The 21,720-nt window shown below is 48.7% G+C and overlaps 1 protein-coding gene across 3 annotated transcripts; it reads left to right on the top strand.

Moving 5' to 3' along the window:
• The first annotated feature begins 10,827 nt into the window (after nucleotides 1–10,827).
• GNG13 (G protein subunit gamma 13) lies at nucleotides 10,828–21,658 on the top strand. Of its 3 annotated transcripts, none has more exons than XM_043493300.1 (3): nucleotides 10,828–10,977; nucleotides 17,943–18,088; nucleotides 21,184–21,658. In XM_043493300.1, the coding sequence occupies exons 2-3, from the start codon at nucleotides 17,991–17,993 to the stop codon at nucleotides 21,287–21,289; spliced, it is 204 nt and encodes a 67-aa protein (XP_043349235.1). In that variant the 5' UTR covers nucleotides 10,828–10,977; nucleotides 17,943–17,990; the 3' UTR covers nucleotides 21,290–21,658. The 3 variants fall into 3 exon arrangements, with proteins under 3 accessions (XP_043349235.1, XP_038274778.1, XP_043349236.1); XM_038418850.2 differs by lacking the exon at nucleotides 10,828–10,977 and adding an exon at nucleotides 11,002–11,431; XM_043493301.1 differs by lacking the exon at nucleotides 10,828–10,977 and adding an exon at nucleotides 13,969–14,033.
• The last annotated feature ends 62 nt before the right edge of the window (nucleotides 21,659–21,720 follow it).

Here is a 21,720-nt window from a genome sequence, read left to right as displayed (position 1 = left end):
TCCTAAGATCACCTATGTATGTGATGCTGTGAAATCCTCTGCTCTAAATACAGGCCAGTTTGAGGAAGAGTAAATGGATGTCTGAGTTGAAGAACAAAACATTTCTGAAGATTCAGCAACTCCTATCTTAATATTACTTGTGACAGATTTCATTACAAATTATGGACTGGATGTTGAGAAATAATTCCTGCATCAGGTTCAAGGAACCTCAGCTTGGCTTTTTTGAGGTATGCAGAAGAAGCCTGTTCTTATATTAAAAGCTAATTGTAATTTTAAATTATAATTCAGACTGAGAAATACTGACATGATGCCTTCAGCAGAGAAATGAGCTGTGCACTGTTCCAAAGAATTAGAAAGGTCATGAGAAGAGAGCCTTAAAGACAACCTTAGGGGATACCTTCTTGACCTCGATCAAATCACATTTAAGGTTATTTCCTGCTACTCTTTTGGTGCCCAGGAGGGGAGATAATTGGGGAACAAAAGTATGATCAAAATACTGTTCCTAACCTAACAGGAGATTGTGATTAGCCATAGCAACTGCTGTCTTTAAATTTCTGAAGATGGGTGTGGGGGAACAACATTTGCCTACTATAGTGTATATCCTAAAGACTACTAACAGATGTTGATGTTGTTTGATGTTATGGGTAGGAGCTGGATTGTGAAAGAAACAAAATTCCTTTTGGATAATACTGACTTGTATTTAGACACCTTTCATCCAAGGATCTTTGAGCACCATGATCCTTATAGCCCCCCGAATGAGGTATTATTTGCATCTGTAAAGGGGGGATAATGCTACTGACCACCTTTGACAAAGCACTTTGAGATCTGTCAATGAGCAGCACCAGGGATTCTTTTTTTCAGTAGCAGAGCCCTGGTGGGCTAAGTGCTGTATGGTAAGCTTAGTAAAACTCAGTCCCTGCCCTAAAGATAATATAAGACACACACATAGGAGCCTGGAGTAGGGAACTAAAGCACAGAGAAGGAAGTGGTCCACCCAAGATGTCTCAGTAGATCAGTGTCAAAGGCAGGTATAGAAGATACATGCCCTGGACCGTATGACCTCTATTATATCCCTTTTGCAGCTTGGCAAATAGGTGCTAGGAGGCTAAAGCTTTGTCTTCACTTGGAATTAGTCCCAATTCTAAGCCTTGGTGTAACCACCTGCAAACTACAAGCACAGCCACGCAAAGACCCATTTCCAACATGAGTGTTCACCACTGCTTGGAATGGGGTGGTTGAAATTATGGCTTTGTCTGCCCACCCTAAGGATTTGCCCAGCTGCAGCTATCCGAGGGTTGAAATCAGGTCTTGTCCATAGTTGGAAGGTCAGATACTAACACTTTGTGTGACTTCTCCTTCTCCTAAAATAACCTAGTGTGTGCAAGAGAAGAGCTGTGTCATCCATCCCTCATGTGAGTTACAACCTGGGCCTGATCCTGTAAGATTGAATAGTCTCAACTCTTGTTGACCTCCGTAGCAATGGACTGCTCACTCCTGGTCAACAGCTTCCCTTTGTCACTTGATGTTGCTCATGACTTTTTAGCAGCATCAAGCCAGTTTGCAAATAGAAAATAAAAAGGAAGATATTTCACAAGATTCTTCAGTTGTCTTTAAGATAGAGTCAGTGTGAGGCTCCCGGACTTGATGAGTTAAGGTTACTAATAAAATAATAGCTAATCCTGGCAATGTATGACCTTGGTTTGAGAAGGGTGGAGATGTTGCTTACCAGGAGTTGGATGCCTACGCCAGTGTCAGCATGGCAAGTGATCTGTAGGCCTTTTGAAGGGGCAGGGCTAACAGATTTGCCATACGCCGTATATTTTACACCACGTTTTTCACATAGTGCTTGTGACTGCTTATTTCCAGCTCATTTTAGACCCATTAGGAAAATAATTTCACTAGACCTTGCTGCTAATCTTGCATGATCAATGCTCTCTGATATTATACAGCTCCTAAATTATCCGCTTGTCCATTTTAATTCTAGATGGCATCCTGGAGGATGAGGTTGAGGATCCATTGGCGACAGCTGAATTTTTTTATATTTACAAAATAGAAGAGGAAGGGGGAGCTGATAAAGTGATACAGAAATTTAGGAACCATCTAGTTATGCACAGATATTGCCAGACTAGCTCATACTGAGTCCGTCTAGTCCAGTATCCTGTCTCGGACAGGGGCCAGCATCAGATGCTTCATAGGTGGATGCAATAAACCCTCCAATAGGCAGACGTGAACTAATCTGCTTCCTTTGAAGATCTCATCTAAACCCTAATATTAGAGATTATCTTAAACATGAAACACAAGTTTGCATATCCCTTCCCCCGAAAATTGTAATAGTAACTATTATAATGCTGGATAATCTTTTTATCTATCTAAATGTCCAGTCCCTCTTGGAATCATGCTAAGTTTTTGATCTCAATTACTTCCTGTGACAGTGAGTGCTACAGTCTGATTACAAGTGTGGAAGAAAATTATGAATCATGTGGACAAAACCACATAATCATGTTTTTTATTACCACTGTCCTCATCCTCGCTTCCCCAGCCCCACTTATTGTTTGTTACTTTCACTCTTTGCTTTGTGTTTCTAATTAGAGCAGGATCTTTTGGGGCAGGGTTTGAGTCTGTATGTACAGCACCTGACACAATGGGGGGGCCTAAGCCTCAATGGGACCTTTCTGCCCTGCTGCTATATAGCTATTCATTACTACTAATACAAGTTTTGAAATTGAGATTAAGGCTGAGATGTGCAAAGCAACCTGCTTCTGGGCACCAAATTCCTATTCACTCAAATATGGATTAGGTATCTAAGCCCCCTTGCCAACTTTGGAAATCTCTGCGTATGTTCATACTCTAAGACTTTCAATGGGCAGTCAACTACCCAATCAAAATAAGAGCAAGATGTGGTACCATATACAGTCAACATTGAAGGTCTCTTTGGCTTTTCCTGCAGTCCAGACATTCAGTACTATACCTTTAAATGGTCTCTGCTGAGCAGGATAGGACATTCACTGATAAACTATTTCTACAGAGCACACTAATTAACCTGCTAAATGAGATTATCCCTTCTGAGCATGCACTATAAAGCTAAATTAGCTAAAGCACCATTCAAAAGAGATCCATAATTAGCCACCTGCTCTGAGGGCACCATCAATGTTTTTGATGAACTAAGGAGGCTGTGCTTGCTCTGTGGGTTTTTTGTGGGGAGCTGGGTGGGCTCATTTCTGCTGAGATTGTTGTTACCAGGCCACTTCACCTTGCTGGCCTCAACGTTCTCTGGCTCAGTGAGCATAGGAGAGGATTTACAAAGACAGAGAACACTTAGGCCAGCAGACCACATGCAACCAACTCGGTCCCCCATAAAAGCTATTACTTCCCCCACCATGTCCCCCAAACATAGTGGTGAGATTGCAAAATAAGACAGAATTCGGTGAATGAAAATGTGATCGGCGTTCTACAGCATGCGTCTGCATCCTGCAGCCACCGATGCTAATGGCAAAAACACCAGGGACTTCACTGAGAGAAGGGTCAGATCTGACATTAGATCAAAGCCCCAACAAAAATGACTTCACCATGCTGCATGAGGCATTAAGGAAGGTGAGTAGATCAGCGTCTAGAGCAGTAAGTGGGTTAGAGCATAATAGGTGTAGTCTTCTAAAAGCTCCATATTTCAAAACTTCCAAGGGCTGCAGTGTAATGAGCTTGCTCTGTCTTTGGCTGGGTGTGTTTTGGTGGCTATAAGATAGGAGTGATGGGCAAGTAAGTGCAGCAGTAGCGCATTTGGTTTCCACTGGATGCAACACTTTTCACAGGCTGGAGGTCCCGCATTTGCAGAGGTCGTTTACTATTTTCCAGATGGAGCAAGCTGTCAGAGGGCTCTGTAGTTTTCAGGCAAGAGCCTGTGATTTCAGCCCCCACCATGGCTTCAGTGGAAGAACTTCAGATTGGCTGGAAAGTTCTAAGTAGCTCTAATGAGTTACTGTAGCACGTGACATGAAAATTCTGAGCAGGTAGTTGGTGTTGAGATGGCATCTTGGTAAGAAGTCGCGAAACACATTGGCACTATCTAGTTTGAAATGTACATGTATTCACCTCCAGACGCATGGATAAGCATGCCCAACTCTCCAGTAGAAGGAACATCATATTCTTATTGCATGCTGCCATTCATTGGGCTAATGAACGAACAAAGTCAAGCATTGGACAGGTGCAATTGTGACATTCTGCAGGAGCTGCTGTCCTCCAGTGTGAGGATAGTTCCTTACATGGCTGGTTATCAAGGCTGGGCTCAGAAGAGAAGATGGAGAAGGGAATCTGAATCCAGAATTCATGGGAACTTCAAAATCGGTGCTTTAAAATTGGACCATGCGTGAAGGATGGATGAAGGCATTGGGCTGAGACGCCAGTGATTTGGGGTCATTTCCCAGCTCTGCCAGGGAATACCTGGGCCTCACAACTGTGGGCAAGTCACTGAAGCTGGTCCTCAGTTCCCCCAGTGTAAAATAATATCTCATTTCTCCCTCCCTTAGTCTGCCTTCTCTGTTTAGACTGTGACATTTTCAGGGACCAGCCTGCCTCATTCTATTGGTCTGTACAGCACCTCGCCCAAAAGGGCTGTAATCGCAGGGAGGGTCTGGGAGCAATACTGTAATCCTAATATATTTACTTTCGGTTATTGTGTTGTTAGTTAAAGACTCTCTCAATGAACTAGAGGCACACATCAGTAGCTTTCTTCCAGCTGCCTGCCATAAATATAATTTTTAATAAATTGGAATAAGCAACTAACCAGCAGCTCGTTGCTGGCTGCCAGATGAACAGATGGCCCACAATCATTAATATTACAAAACTTCAGGAGTTCATAATTCCCTAATCTATAAAGATGGGCCTGCAATCTGCCAGGCCTGGCCCAGAAGCGTTTGCTGGGGTGATGCCCTCCAGCTGGGGATATTCCTCTGTAAAACTGACGTTTTTGACCAGCTGAAGAATTTGGCATGTCTGATATTTCAATGTGAGCAGGTGGACAGATCCATGTGCTAGGGTCAGGCCAACAGATGGGTGGCCATTGTGCATGATGCTAAAGAAAGAGACATATGCTCCTCCAAAGTACCCCAAGGGAGGGCTATTTAGTCTGATGGGAAGCTGAACTTCCACTACGTACCTATCTTGATTCACGGTACAGAGCAGCAGATGCTGTGATTTATTAATGCTTAGCTGCCACGTAGCTGTTTTCAGCCATCGATCTCAAATCGTTTTGCAGAGGCGGGCAGCATAGCTTCATTTTATGGATGGGAGAAACAAAGGAGCAAAGAAGCGAAGTGACTTGCCCAACGTCAGGTAACAGGCCAGGATCAGAGCCAGGCACAGGGCCCATGACTCCTGAGTTCCTGTCCAGTGGCCCCTGCTGCTTCTCGGGAAAATCTACACAGAAAAGCTGAACTCCCTTTGCTGTCAGCCCCCCTTACCCATTTACTTTGCTGGCAAAGCCATCAGAGGAGATGCTCAGTGCACTGGCTGCCACAGCTGGTGCTGCAGCATTCTTGATTCCCAGTTGCTTCTAAGCGAGAGCGTAAACAGAGCCCCAGGCAAGTCCAAAGCCAATGACGTCATCCCTAACAAAGCTCTTTTCTAAGGGGGCTTTCTGGGCTCTGCTGCAGATGTGTGTAGCCCTGTTTAGCTGCCACTACAGTCAGATGTCAGAAAAGACAAGAAAATCCAATAACCCACCTTCAGCGTCATTTTGTCGTTAACCCCCCAATCCTGTCCCAGAACTGTTTGGAGAGGTGGCACGAGGAGCTTATGATTGATGTCAACGGCTCAGTAAGCTGGTATTTCTGAAGCCAGTATTGCTGACCTCTTTAAGCAACATGTGGTGTCGTTTAGAAAAATGCAGTGCACCAGCGAGAGGGAGGAACCCCAAGAGGCTGCTAAACAGGAGCCCAACATCACGGATTTAGAGTCCCAAAGAAAAGCCCTGTGTTGGTGTCATAATAAAAATGAATCAGCTCTCTTTAAGAGAAAGCATGGCTTCATTATGTAGGTCTAGTGCGGCCCACTCCAAACCCCACCCCTGAAATAAACAAATCAACCAACTAACTAAAGAAAGAAACTCACCCCTACTCCCTAAGAGTTTTCTCCCTGAAAAGGGAAAAGCACCGGAGGCTCCAGGTTGGCTACAAAGAATGTGCCAGAAACTTCAGCTTTCACTAGGGCTGTTGCTGTTGTTTTTATCTGGCAGGCGCTCAGAGGCGAGGTGATGGAGGGGGAGAGAGACAGGGACAGCAGCCCAGTGCTGGTGCCCCAAAGAAAGAGGTGCTGGAGCTCCTCCGTTGGTGCCCTACGGCCACTAGTCCAGGTTGACTTACTTGTGGGCAGCAAAAGCAGAGAAGCAGGGGCACTATCCTCCCGCCAGGCCAGTACAAAGGTAAAGGGCCTACGGTGCTGATCATGGGGGGACGGGGGTGCAATGAAGTGTGGAACCTAGTCCCCCTCCCTTGGACAGCTCTGAGTGGAAACCTGGCAACTGCCACCTCCCATCCTGGCCATGCCTGAGACAGCAGCATGAGCTGGCCTCTCGCGCAGGAGGTAACAGGTTGGGAAGGGGAGGCCCCAACATTTCCCCAGCCCCGAGTGGGGCAGCAGCAGGGAGAGGGGCTACAGCCTGAATGCCAGGGCTCTCCATTGGTCGGGGATGCCAGTGCTCCAGCCTGTTACCTCCTGAGTGGGCGGTGGGTCCCTGCCTGCAGGGCTGCCATGCTAGGCACTGCCAGGAGAGATGGTGCAGGCTTCTGGGTCTTCCCTCAGAGCCGGCTGGGCGAGCCTGGGCCCCTTGCCCTTTCCCCCGACATTGTACCCCTATCTGAGACACCGGGCCGCAAGGCTGGCGCTCAGGAAAAAAGTGCCTCATCAAAACGAGAGCAAGAAAGGACTTGGGACTAGCAGAGGAGGGGTGCCATGAAGATGGTCCTGTCACCAGTGTGGGCAAGCCCTGATGGCCTTATAAAAAGGACAGAAGTTAAAAAGCTGAAACCAACTGGCAAGGGCTTAGGCATGATATTTGTGAAGCCTAGGAAAGGGTTAAGCTGCTAACAGCTGTGTCATGCCCTCGAGGTCAAGATTTGCCAATGAGAGTTTGCCCTAGTGCTGTGATATTGATAAATTGATTTGTCTAGGAGAACATAGGTGGTGGATTAGCTGAGTCCCTGGACTGCAGTGGAATTCTCCTTCCCTGCTCGCTGGTGAATTACTCCCTTAGTCTTCATAAAAGTCCTTGATTATTTTTCAAGTCCCTGAAATACTTTTAACAGGGGACATGGTGCCCAAAGAGGCAGATGCTATGGCCGGGAAGGAGCATCCAGTGAAAAAATGGCCTGCAGAGGCTGGTTCAGTGACGCCAGCACAGATTGGCCCAGTATTGTCCCTTTTGGACTCCAGCTCTGCCCCAGCAAAGATGGTGCAGGTGGTGCCTTCCCCACTGTTGTCATGAAAAGAACGGCCCAACGGAGGCACAGGCCAGCCGTTTCTGAACGTCATCATTTCTGTGAAATGGTTTTGTGGAAATTTTGAACATCAGTTAAATAAAAGTCAGGATTGCCAGCAAAAATGTTCTTGGAAATTAAGTTCTGGATGCTGAGCAGCAACCAGACTGAGAACCTTCCTCGGGGCCTAATGCAGAGATTTCAGCAGGAGGTGTCACTGGTAGGCCAGAGAAAAGAGCACAGTGAGACCCCCGCAGTGGGCATTGTGTGTGTATTGAGAGATACACAGCCTGAGCCCCACGACGGAGCAAGAAACCCCCATCTTTTCCAGCCAACCCGCATCTGAAAAGCCCCAGTTCTCACAACAGCCCCACAAGCCTGACTTGCCAGGCCAGCATAATTCAAGTAGAATGACGGCTTCTGGCGGGACTGCTGGCTTTAGTTCTTACAGCGGCAGGCTGTCTAGCCCCTCTCTGCTCACCCTGTCCTTGTGTGCCTTGGCCATCAACTCCAAACTGAACCAGTCCAAGGCGCTTAGCCCGTTTTTTCTGAGACCGGAGCGACGGTTTTGCTGCTTGTAAAAACATAGCTTGTACTGCAGTTTGAAGGCAGACGGGGTTCTGTCTTTGGTTCCCATCAGCTGAGTCTGCACTGGTCAAATGAGCAGCGACTCCCCAGGGACTCACCTAAAGTTCTGTCGATTTGACAGGCGGCGGATGGAGCCCTCAAGGGACTTTGTCAATAACAGACGTACAGTACCTGCCAACAGCAAATACCCTGGCGCCCACATTGATGTGGAGCTGGAAATGTATCGGCCTTGACGAGAAAGCCCGGGCTGCTGGAGAACGGTCAAGAGCCATTAATGAGACACACACGCACACGCTGTCCCGTCCCTATGCATGCTGACTCCCATTACCAGCAAGTGTGTGCATCTGTGCTCGCTTACATGCCCTCTCTGCTGAAACAGCAGCACGTGGTTTAACCTCTTGCCTTCCTTTACCTCGGCATTGAGCCCTTACTAATTTTAGTGCCCCTTTTCAATGGGTTTGTGCAGCTGTGTTGCTCTTGCCAGGTGCCAGCTTGGCTGCCAAGCTGAGCCCTGCCCCAACCCGGTTCTTTGTCCCAGTCTCTTTGCCAAGCGAATCGCAGTCACCTTTGAGCTCAGACTGACTGATCTAGTGGCGGCCCCCTCTGACCTTAAAAAATCTATGAATCTGTGGCCTCCCAACTCCCAATCTCCCACCCTCCAGTCTCCTTGCCCAATCTCCACCCCGCAAACTCCCGGTCTCCCCCTGCAGCTCATCCCAGGCTCCTCGTTCCAATCAAATTCTGCCCCGTCACCCCCGCCGTCTGGCTCTGTGTTCAAATCAGACAGCTTTCTCCTGAATGCGCTGGGCATCAGCAGAAGGAAGCACTGAGTGCACAGCATAGACAGGGTCCCTACTCTCCCGTTCGGTGCCCAGCCTCGGCTTGGCCCACAGCCACCCAGCGCTGCAAAGTCCTGCTCAGCCCCGGACAGAGTCTTCTGTGTCCAGCTGCAAAGCTCTGTGAAGTTACAGCTCAGTAGTCCTTGCTCCACACCCCGGGCACACTGGAGCTTTTCAAAGGATTTTTTTTTTAAAACATGGGCAAAACAATGCATTTTTCACTCGTCTCCATCTTGGAAACATTTGGGCTGAATGTTTGCAAATCATGAGGCAGCAGCCCAGCCAGCATGGAAACATTTCAGCACAAACAGGTGAAAATTGGCACTGTTATAAAAAACTGAAAACACAGGGTTGTAACAGGAAGTATCAGGCAACCTTACTAATAGGCAGTAGCTGCCAGCCTGGCCTATAATACAAACCGCTGAGACAAGGGGTAATTTCCCTGTACTCATACACTTACTGTATGTACCATGTGCTCGAAGCAGCGTACAGCCAACTGAATGTGTATGTGCAAGGATGTGTTTCATTCGTGGTTCATGACCACTGTTGTGTTACAGCTGATTGCAGTTTAAAACCCAAGTCTAATGCGGCAGCGATGAGGAGCTAACAGCAGGAGAACAGATGCATTACCAGGCTCTTAGACGCTGGCTTGGGCATGGCCACTGACCACCAGGCTGAGAAGGAACAGACAGTGACTGGGAAAGAGCTCCCGAGTGGAGCCAAAAATACACCTATGAGCTCAGCTGGGGTCCTTAGAAAGGGGGCCGCCATAGTATCAGAGTGAAAGAATGAAACAATCGTAATATGATACTGGGCACTTGTGTAGCAGCTTTCAGCCCAGGCTTTCAATGTCATTATTATTATCCGTTCTATTGCAACTTATACCCGACAAGCTCCAAGCATGGAAACAAACAAACAAACCCCCTCAGTGAATTAAGACTTGGAAGGCGCCTGGCAGTTTGGCAAATAGGCGAGTTTTACAGCTGGGAACCTGACGAGGGGAAGTGACTTGCTCTGGGTTAAAGAGGACTCCCTAGTTCTAGCTACTAGACCATACTCTCTTCCAGCACACAGCAGAGTCTCGAATCCCAGTCTTCTAGTCGAGACCATCGTGCAGAGGGGGACCAACCTGGGGCTCCGGAGCCACACGAGGCTCTTCAGAAGTTAATATGTGGCTCCTTGTACAGGCTCCAACTCGACTCCAGGAATGGAGCTACAAGTGCCAACTTGCCAATGTGCCGGGAGGGGGCTCACTGCTCAACCCCTGGCTCTGCCACAGGCCCTGCCCCGACTCCACCCCTTCCTGCGCCCTCCCCTGAGCTGGCCATGCCCTCGGTCTCCCCTCACCCCGGAGCCTCCTGCACACCACAAAACAGCTGATTGGAGGGACTGCTAGTGGGCGGGAGGCGCTGGGAGCGGGGGAGCTGATGCGGGGGCTGCTGATGTATTACTGTGGCTCTCTGGCAATGTCCATTGGTAAATTCTAGCTCCTTCTCAGGCTCAGGTTGGCCACCCCACCCCAGTAGTGCCTCGACACTAGATTTTCACACGACGGCGACACTACATTTAGCTGGATGGTATTATTCTAGGTTTTGTTTCACAATAATTAAAGCAGTGACCCTGTTCGTTACTTTAATGCTTAGCAGTTTAGCTACCTTGATTTTCAGAGGGGGGTTGGGGTTTTTTAATCCGCCGTCATTTCTGTTACTGCTCCGCTTCTCATTTTATTTCGTTTAAAAATGTAGCGTCGCCATTTCATTCTGCTGGCGATGGGGCACGCTCAGCTTCACGGATGTGCCAGCAGTCAGCATGGACCCGCTGCGGAAACAGCCCGACGGCTTTTGCATCAGTTGAATGAAGGGCTCTGTGGCAAAGCTGGCAGTGGGACTAGATTTTTGTTTAATAACTCAGCACACACTAACCAGGAAATCTTGTGCAAGGTATCCTGCAAAGCCTGAGAAATGATCACTGTGTCTGAGCGGTACAGTAATGACTGTATTACACCATGTTATTCTACTTGAGCATCTCTTGGGGGGGTCCCTGATCCCTTAGGGAGACAATTAAGGCACCAGTCCTAGGCAAAAGTAACTATGGTATCCAAACAGTCGCTATTACTGTCAGTGGCTGTCAATAGGAGAAAGACTGGTCAAGAGCCAGCAGCATCAGCATCCCAAACCCTTTCTGCAGAACCCGTTCTCCAGCACAGAGGGCATTGGTACGATCAGCACAGGAGCCAGGGACACAGGCGGGCTGGCACTCAGCTTAGCTCAGGACCAAACCGCTAACCAGCAAAATCCTCTGGGGTGGGGTGGGGGAAAAGACGATCTCATTATCCAGCTCGGCGCTGTGTCTGAGGCAGCTGGCCTGGCTGCACATTAATAGCTTACACTGAGGATTGGAGATTGTCAACAGGGAGGAGAGCTTTAGCTGGATCCATGCTGGTAAAGGGCCACTGAGTCTCGCTGAGCCAGTGGAGGACGCATCCTTTAAGGGGGACCTACACTTTTCCCTCCTCCCGGTTACATATTTTCTTACAAGGTAGGTGGCTGATTTGATTTGTTTATTTGAAAAGCAGCACGACAAAGGCTTTGGCAGGGGAGAGGGAGCGGAATTATTCCCCCCCTCACACACACACACACTCCCTCCAGGGGAAGCTGGGGAAGAGATTAAATCAAAGCCGCCTTGTGTGCCTTGCTATTGATTTGCCTGCATCCCACAGCAGGGACACGCATCTGCTGCTCGCTGGCACCGGAGGGGGGCTTGCGTCTGCAGCGTGTTGAAAAAGCCTTGGGAGATGGAACTCGCCCCGCACAACCGGCCCTTTGCACCTGCAGCCTGGGCCAAGCGTCTCAGGCTCTGTCCCACTGCGTTGCTGGTCTTTTTAAAAGCAGGGGCCTTCGTACAGTTCAGCCTGGGACACTCTGTTGGGGGAGATGGGCTGGGGGTGTGTGTGTGTGGATGTGTGTGTTTAAAGTTAGCCATGTGCGGCCTCTCGGTGATGGTCTGGTGGGATCCCTGCGGCGGGTGAATGTTCCCAAGGGGCCCATTGGCGTTTGCTCTGTGTACCCCCGAAAGCTTGTCTTGCTCACCAACAGAAGTTGGGCCACTAAAAGCTGTTACCTCGTCACACTCATCAGCAGGGAAGCCAGTTTCACGGCCAAAAAAAATATTATAAGCAAGACTCTGAGGCTAAGAGTGCAGCTCTCGCCTTTTGGCTGCACGGGGCGAGGGTGTGTGGCGTTGAGGGGGCAGGGTCAGCTGGCTGCTAGACGAGGGGAGAAAGCGGGGGGGGGGTGTCCGGGGTGAGCGCATACCTCATGCTGCTGCATCCATGCAGCCCCGCTAAAACAGAACCCCCCCCTCCAGGGCCGTGGCCACCCTACTGGAGAATGCAGTGGGGGGGGGGGCGGCACTGAACATTGTGGCCGCTCCACAGGGTTGCTTTAGGTCTTTTGGGGCAAGTGCCACATAAATGTGGCTAGATTTCGAAGCAGAGCAGAGGCAGATGGGCAAATACGACCGAGCACCGGGGCTGCCGCGGGTTAGGGGAGGAGCGGAACGGAGCTGATGGGTCTGACCACCCTACCAAACCTTGCTCTGATGCGTTCCCTCCTGCCTGCTGCCCCCCCCCCCCCCGCTCTCCTTTAAGGTGCCTGCATCCCAACACTTGCTGGTGTACTGACTCTTAGCCTGGGGTGGAGATGGGGGGGGGGTGATCGCTGCAACCACCCCCCCACCCCCACCTGGGTTATTGGAATTGGTGTTGGAGGCTTTGATGCCCAAGTACCCGCCTGCTCTAGCAGCATGAATGGTTTCTTGCAATGCTGCCAGGCTGTGCATTACATGCTGCTTTCCACACCCTGCTGGAGGCTGCCCAGAGGGACAAACCAGGATAGAGCGAGCTGGATGGGGACCACCCTGTCCACCTGCCTTGGCCATTGCTCACCGCAGCTCGGCTTGACAGCAAAGTGCATCAGGGACCCACTGGGGCCAGCCAGCCATTGGGGCTGAGGAGTTAGACAGAGGAGCCTTGTCCAAAGAAAAGTTAGTGTCTTAGGTCAGGTGCTTGCGGCTTCTGGCCCCTTCCTCAGATGTGAAACAGCTTAGCTTATCACGGTCTCATTGTGGCATTCGGTGCCAGGATTGCCAGGGTCTCAAGTGGACTCTGTTATGGACTGTGTAACCTTAGGCCATATCAATGCTCTGTGCCTCGATTTCCCCCACTGTGAAATAGGGACAAGAATACTTCCTGCCTCATCTTTGCAAAGAGCTAGAGATGCCAGGCACAGCACGAGAGCAAGACGGACATTGCAGCGTGCATGCCCTTTGGCTTCCTTCCCCCGCTTTCTATTTTCTGTGATTTTTTTTCCTTCCTCGCTCCCCTTTAAATTCTCTTCTCTCCCCAATCCATCCCTTCCCAGTCTCCTCTCAGCCTCTCCAGTCCATCACTGCCCACCTGTTGCCTCATGCCCCTTACTCTCACCAGTGCTTCTAGTATTAAGCACGTCAACTGGTGTTAGCTGGAAAGGGGCAGTCAATGTTGGAAACCTGACCAGTGCTGGATGGTCAAGTAACAGGGATCACCCTGAGTCAGCTCACTATGCTGCTCAATCCTGCCAGGCCCCGTCAAGCCTATGAACACAACTGCAACAGCCTGCAGTGAACCCTCGGTGTATATCGTCCTCAAACCAAACCCTGGCCCTGACTCTGAGCTCACTTACATCTGTGTAAAACAGGAGTAACTCATTGTCTTCATGGATGTTGGCCTGACCTCCACCCTTGTGCAAGGGTCAATGACTTCTTTGTGAAGGCAATATTTGTCTTGGTCTCTTTACTCAGGGACTGAGTCCCACCTGCTCACTCTTCTGACAACCTATCAGCGCAGATAATGTATTCCCCCGCCATGAAACAGGCTGCATTGATAGTGGCCAAGTGGTTACGTGCCACACTCCACCTAAGGGCATCATAGAATCTAAATTGCAATCAAAGCTGACCTGGTTCTCCCGGTTACTTATTTGAATGTTAATGCTTCTGGCAGCGTATGCAAAGCACAAAACCAGCTAGTCCACACTATAAAATGAGAAGCTGTTGTGTTATTTATGCCACTGCTTAGCTCGGACTTCGGTGGATTCGTGCAAAGGTAGGTGTGGGGCTGCTGTTGCAATGTGGAGAAAATTTGCAATATCCAGGGGGCAGGGGGACAGGCCTATATGCTTCACTGTGGGTATGACACTCTTTACAGTAAGGGCCAGATTGTGAGAAGGGCAGTGTCTTCCCAGGCAGGTGCGCTTTGTACCTGTAACATTGTATTTAGAATTGAATTGCAGGAGCAACTCTGGTTGTTTGCCCCTCTACCCCATGCAGGGAGAAGGGCAAATATTCCATTTGGTGCCTGCGGGTTCATTGCTGCAGGCACAGATAGCACCTGTGAACAGGGAGGCTGGGCCTCAGACCCCTGAAATTGCACCTATACAGGTATCCCGGAGTCTGGATTCCCCAGCTGCTGCTGGATTCTTTAATTTCGAGAAAAGAAAAGGAGTACTTGTGGCACCTTAGAGACTAACAAATTTATTAGAGCATAAGCTTTCGTGAGCTACAGCTCACTTCATCCGATGAAGTGAGCTGTAGCTCACGAAAGCTTATGCTCTAATAAATTTGTTAGTCTCTAAGGTGCCACAAGTACTCCTTTTCTTTTTGCGAATACAGACTAACACGGCTGCTACTCTGAAACCTTTAATTTCGAGGTGGCAGGAGGAAATGGGAACTGGACTTGGAAAGAGCTGGTAGGGGGAGAGTGATCAAGATGCCTGAGGAAATTGATATTTGTTAAGGCTCTTTTCACCTTTAGTTCACCGGCTAGGACTCAGGTTTGGCTGGTGTTAATCAAAGTTTTTCTCATCTGGTGGCTGTTTGCGATTGGCTTGAGAGGATTTGATTTTTACCAGTAAATATTGATAAACATCAATTTCACCACACACACTAAAGAGGGGAGAACTATACAATATTTCCATTCAAGGGGATGGAAATGTACAAAGAGGCGAGGTAAGAAAAATGCTCTGAGAGAAGGTTTCAGAGTTTGATTTTTAGGATCTTTACTTTGTATATTTTGACATGTGATGTTGAGCATTTGTGGTTCAACAGTTAAAGCTTTCATTTTTGGAATCGCAGCATCCACTGTCATTAAACAATTGGCTACCCCTCGCCAGCCCTTTTCTGACCTTCCTCCCAGAATTTCCCTCAATGGTGAAAATTTAAATAGATAAAAATCTAAAAATAAAAATTGATATGATCCAGCCAAATCATCACAAAACAAGAATCAAATTCTGCCAAGCCCACCTGTGTGCCATGAGTTGGTCTCAGGGCAGTTCCTAGTCATATGGAGAGCTGTCCACATCACCAAACCATCACCGTGATAACTGGCACTTCATTCTGCCCATGCTGGTAGAGAAATGACATATGCATACTGAACCCCACTGGCAGACCTAATAGGGGGAGCCTGCAGGTCAGGCCTCAAGCATGTTGGTAGGACCGGGTGTGAGGGATGTTTGCCCTGCAGCTGCTTGAGGCATAGCAGAGAACCAGGGCCATCAAGCCAGCACCTTTCAGCCACACTATCTGTGCCCAATTTAATATAAATGTGACCGAGGTAGACTTGTGAGATGCGGTTCAGAGCTTTCACAGTGTCTCATGCACAACAAACAGGTCAATAGACAGAGAGAACAAGGTTTTTATACACCCCCCCCCCCCGCCATGGGACTCCCTGCTTAGTAAAATGATACAAAATGGACCATTCTGTTAATTGTATGACTAATGGGCCAGATCCACAGCGGATGTAAATTGCTGCAGCTCCACAAAAGTGAATGTTGCTTGACTGACTGACAACACAGCAGCTAAGGGTCTTGCCCAGCGTTTGCAACCATAGCCAGATTCTGATAGCTTTACTTGTGCTGAATAGCACCTTACTCCATCAGAAGTCCCACTGACTTCAGTACGGCTAACATGTAACGTATGACTCAGGCTAAAGGTACCAGAATCTGGCCCTTAAAGTCCTATTAGATCCAGGAGGAATCTCTGAACTATTCCTTGCATGCTCTGCAGGAAAGCAATGCTTTTTTCCCGTTAGGGCTTCAAAAGGGTCTCATGGGCTTGTGACACACCAGGAGAATGCTAGGTGGGGTAGACAGCAAACTAACTAACTAACCCGCTATGTTTTATAACAACAAACTTGATGGGTTCTATCTCCATGTTGGAATCAGGGCCCGGAGAGTCAAGGACTTGAAAGGTATTTAAGAGCCCCACTCCCATTGAAATTAATAGGAGACAGGTGTTCAAATACCTATGAGGACCTGGGCTAAAGTGACACAGGAAGTCTGTGGCAGAACTAGGCGTAAGCCCCAGGCCTACACCCTATCCATGGGACTATCCTTCTTGTTAGAGATTAGACACGAGGAAGCTGTGTTTGCCAACAGCCAACCGTTAGAATGGCCTGGCCTGTCTCCGGTGGTTGGACCTCCTCTGTGTCCACTGGCAGACTAGCCCTATGCCAAGGGACTCCCAATCTTGGCTCGGAGATTTGTACAGCATTCTTTCCTCTGACCCAGGGCCTCTCCCCAGTTGTCTGAAAGCCCCTCACAAGAAATTGGTCTTCCCTCTCGTATCCAGACTTAGTGGGTATCTGCATGTGTAGCCCCAGCGACTCGCCCAACTCAGAACTTTGCTGGGTCTCTCCCAGGTGTCCAAAAGGAAGCCTTCCCCAGGTTCACTGAGGAAGAATGGTGTTTGGTTTGTCTCCCCTGGAAGTCACTCGTTGCATCTCTCTTAGTTAACCCTTCCCCTCCCGAATCCCAGGTTGCTTATATTCACATGCCACGTGCAAATGTTGTCCTAAAATCCGAGAGAAGTACATTTGGATCTTCTCTGACCCCAAGACACACAGTGCCAGGAGCTTCTCAGTCAGCAGGATCCAGGCCTGGTTTCATCCAGGGAAGGCAGGACTCGGAATGAAGGGGCTGTGGTTAGCAAGTACCATGTGTCCAACCCACTTTGGAGCTTAGCCCGCTGTCAGACTACTCCTGAAAGGCAGATATTTACATCAAGGCTAAATCCTTCATTTCTATCGGTCAGGAACAGCTGCCAGCTCTCCCTCCCCATGCAGCACTTAAAAAGATTTGTTAGTCAAACGATAATGCTGTCTGATGCACTGTGCAAATTGCAGTGGGGAGGGGGATCAACGTGGGGGAGAATTATTTTCAAATGAACATACCAGCCCGACCTAATTCCTTAGTGGTAGCTTCAGATTGAGCAGCGGCCACAGCAGGGACCCTTGATGCATGGAAGGGACCCCTGGTATGATGCAGTTGCATCATAGAAAGAAGAGAGTGAAGGGCAACAGCTGTCAACGATGGTGCAGCTCTGGCGTAAGAGTTTAGAGAGGTGGGGCTGGGTGCCAGTGAAGGCGCTGCAAACAATGAGCCCCTGGTAAAGGTCTGGAAAGACATCTAAGGGCTATGGCAGGAGCAGATTTGGGAGGGCGGGAGGTCAGTGCAAGGGACCACAATGAAGGGTAGCCAAAGCTCAGCTTCCTGGCATCACCTCATTGACCATTTGCGACCCACAGTGGTGACGACAGCCAGAGGCCGTGGAGAACGCACGGTGAATATGCTGAAGGGGGGATTCTGCATCAGCAGATGCTAATTCCCAGGTTGCGAGTTCATTTTGTTTGAACTCTTATGGCTCTCCATGTAGCCCTGCCATCATCACCAGGTAACCATCACGCCATTACACCCAACAGGTCCCGGGCAAAGGGGTGGGCTGCACAGAAAGCCTTGACACATTCTTGACAAGCCCCTTGATCTGTGAATGGCAGGGCAGAGGTCTTTCCCAGAGAATAGAGATGCCCACAGGAAAGCTCATTTCCAATGGCCGTCCAACACGGACGTGTTCAGCCATGAAGGGATAAAGCGGGAGGGAACAAGCTACAATCAACGCACCTGAGGAGGAATGGGCTTTGGGAGTGTTAACGAGTGCAAATTTGCCTTTGTTTTTTCAGCCCAGGTTGCTTCCACATTAGAAAGGACATTCGTTAAGACCTGCCACCATGGATGAATGGGACCTCCCGCAGTGGAAGAAGGAAGTAGACAGCCTGAAATACCAACTGGCTTACAAGAGGGAGATGTCTTCTAAAACAATACCTGAGTGAGTCAATGCTTTCCCCTGGCCCCTTCTGGTGGGCCTCAGACCAAGGCCTAGTGGATATATGCCCTCATCTCAAACAGGTCACTCTGACAGGCACTTTGGCCCAAACTGATATAAATTGGAGTAGCTCCTTTCAGATCAATGGAGCTGTGCTGATATGCACCAGCTGAGAATCTTGCTCTCTCTGTCAGCAGCCTCAGCAGAAAGGCTAAGGATGAGATAGACACCGAGACAAGAAAAGCCTCTAGGTGCTCCACGTAGTTGGGAGGAGTGAGGTATATTAGCAGGCCCTGTGGGAAGTGGGCCCTGCTGCTGGCCCCGCATAGGACGGCAGACTCCAGGGTCTTGAATCCAGCTCCCTTTGCCAGAAATAAATTGGCATCAAGAAGACCAGGCCAGCAGGAAAGATTTGCCCAGGATAAGGGATACGCTAGTTTAACATATGTCTGCACCTAACTTTAGCGTAGCTCTGTTTTAGCCATGATTGGGTTAGATCAGCTGTTTCTCAGTTCTTTCCCCCTGGATTAGAAAGCAAAGGACCCTTCCCCTTTGGTGACCTGCTCATGAGGTGGCGGTAGCTTGCAGGGTTCCTGCTTTAGTCCATATTTAATGGGGGCTATGCACCCCTCACCGCCCAGCAGGCCTGCAGATAGCGCTCCCTGCAGAGCCAGGCTGGAAGTGCACCTAGAAACATTACTTCCCCTCTCTGCACCCACAGCCTGGATAAGTGCATGTACAACAGAGTTGCTCTGCAACACTTGTGCCAAATACATGTGCAAAGGCCGGCGTCTGCTGGTACAAGAGAGGGAGCTGCCACTGAATTTGCATTTACCTTTGAAAATCTGCACTGTCAGGTGCTTTTGTATTATAAAACTTATTGCATTAGGGACAACTCCATAGTGCATGTGGCAGGACCTATTCCATTCTAGGCACCTCTCCTGGCTTCTGGAAAAATTCATACGATTTAATGACTTAACTGTTAAGTTCCAAGTCTTTGTAGTGTTGTTGTGCAAATTCTCTTGAGAAAGAAGCCTTGCACTGTTCATTTAAGCCCGGGTAGCTGTAAGAATCCAACTCAAGACCTATCTAGATAGATAGCAGAAGTGCCATCCCAACTGCTCCCAGACTGATGTTCCCATAGCATCAGATACAGCCGCCTTTGCGTCATCCTCTGCCCCACAGAAAGCTCCCACCCCTTCGGGCTTTGAGATTGCTCCCCACAGAGGGATGCCGAGAAATCTCTCACCTATAACATCAGCAGCTCCAAATCCTCCAACAAACATGGAGCTTGCCCAGAAAACAAGAGAAACAACAAAGGCTGGGCTCTTTTTATTTGCCGTCGGGTTTCTGAGCTGCTATGGGGGTTATGTGTTTATTGAAAGCTGAGATTCGCACAGACTCACCTGACTCGGGGACGGAGACTTTAAAAACAAAATACCAAATATTGAGAAAGCCAGCAACACTGCAACCTCTAGCTGAAGTGTGGAGGGGTGGGAGGCTAAATCATTAGCAGAGATTTGAAAGTCCACACAGTCAAGACCGTGCCCGGTGACTCACTTCCTGTGTGCTGGTGAGGTCACAATCCTTCCAGGTCTCCAGTCACAAAGCCAGCTCATTGTCCTCCTTCAACACCCTCTTTAAAACTCTCCTCTGCTGTGAAGCCTACAACAAATGTTACAGTGGTTAGGCAACTGGTGTGTTGCGATCCCTGTCCATCACGTTGACCTATATCGTCTCATGGTTCCTCGTACTCCGCCGTCTGTCTGCATCCGTTTTCTCATCTTAGCCTAAGTTCTTTGTGGCATGGACTTTTATGTTGTGTTTGTACTGCACCTAGCACATAGTCCTTGATTGGCGCTCCTCAGCGCTAGCACAATCAAATTATTAACAATCACCTTTAAGAATATAGTGAAACCTGCCCTAGAAACTCATCTGCAAAAGAAAAAAGCCGAGCCTGGTCTTTGAGGATTAATACATTTGCTGTAGAAACTTTGGGGCCCCTTTCAAGTGCTTGTTTATGAGAATGGCTATTGCACATGGAGCCCCGAGTGTTGTTTTCACAAGAATAGAGACAGTGAGTGAGGTACTAATGTCAAACACTCCCTCACCTCCAAATGTGAGTTGGCTGGTGTAGTCCCCAAATCCCTACCCCAAAAGCGGCTGTAATGGGTGTACATGCACACGTGCCTGATCACTGCGGGTGTGGGAGCCACAGAATCTCAATCCACACACATACACAAACACACAGCAGATACGCTGCTGCTTCTGTCAATAAAGGAGTGGAAGCCACCAACCCTCCCTCCCTCCCTGTGATCCCTCATGGATCTGGCTATGGGAACAGGTCACATGCCCAGGGTCTGAAGCTCACGCAGAGACCTGCCATCCCACACTTCTGTGCTCTGCCTCCGACAGGCTACACCCTTTGGGTACGTGGGGGAGAGTAAGAGGGTGGGGCATAGTCAGCAAGACACGTGCAAGGGAAAATGCACCGAAAAGAGAAGTGAAGGCGGGACAGAAAGTTGTAAGTGTAGCTGAACACGGGGCCAGGAGTCCTGGGGGCAGCTCACCCACTTAGACATCCCAATTGCGGCCTGCTGAGACTCGGTGCGAGGGACGGACAAAACTAAAGAGCCAAATATAGCCTCAAAATGCAAGAGCCACTGCTCCCCTGCTAAGTTTCCTGCTCCCAACACCCCAGAACAGCCCACAGGGCTTCGTCACCACCCTGGGCAATGCTGTGTGCTGCGTCCGATTCAGCTTACTCCAACAGCAGCAACCCCACAGCACTGGGAAACTCAGAGTCTGGGCGTTGAGGGTTTAGTGTTAGAGAAGGTGGGATGGCTGGGTTCTCTTCACAGTCACACTCCTGACTCTCTTTGTAGCCGTGGGCAATCTGGTTGGCTCCCTGATCTTTTGAGGATACTAGTATTTTACCTACCTGACGGGACGGCCGGCTGAGAGATGCCATGGAAATGCTAAGTATCATTACTGCATAACAATGAAAAGAAACGTTCTAGCTCCACTTCAGCCAGAATAAGACAATGAGAAATGCACAGAGCCATTTAACTGCCCCGCCTCTCCCCTCTTCTCTGTAGGTTGATGAAGTGGATAGAAGATAGCATTCCAGAAGACCCATTTCTTAATCCAGAGCTGATGAAAAGCAACCCTTGGGTGGAAAAAGGAAAATGTACCATACTGTAATGTACCTAAATCCAACTTCACTCTCAAGCGACTGTGGCTGACAAAATGGCTTCCTCCTGAGATATTCAAGTTTGCATTAACTCGGAATGTAAATTTTTTTTTTTATTAGTTTCCTAATATGATTAACTGTACAAACACTATCCTCATCTTGTCTTATTATTTTTATTAGTAGAAGCGATTCTTTTTTATACTGAAAAAGCACATGCCATAAGAGTAAATTGGTAAGAGATGCAATGTATTGGAGAATGGCTGATTAGCAGCATCAGAATGGGGACTTGAAAAACAATGTCAAACAATGGGCAAAAGGTTCCTCTTGATTAATCCTGTAGTTTTCAATTAAGCTTGAGCTTAACTATGCTTCTGTGAACCTTACAAAGCCTTTGTAAAAGAAAAAACACTTTTATAAAAAAAATTTCAATACTTTTTTGTAT

The sequence above is a fragment of the Dermochelys coriacea genome, chromosome 10, assembly GCF_009764565.3.
Source record: "Dermochelys coriacea isolate rDerCor1 chromosome 10, rDerCor1.pri.v4, whole genome shotgun sequence".
Classification (NCBI taxonomy): domain Eukaryota; kingdom Metazoa; phylum Chordata; order Testudines; family Dermochelyidae; genus Dermochelys; species Dermochelys coriacea.
The sequence above is the reverse complement of the archived record's forward strand: the minus strand, read 5'-3'. Positions and strand labels throughout refer to the sequence as shown.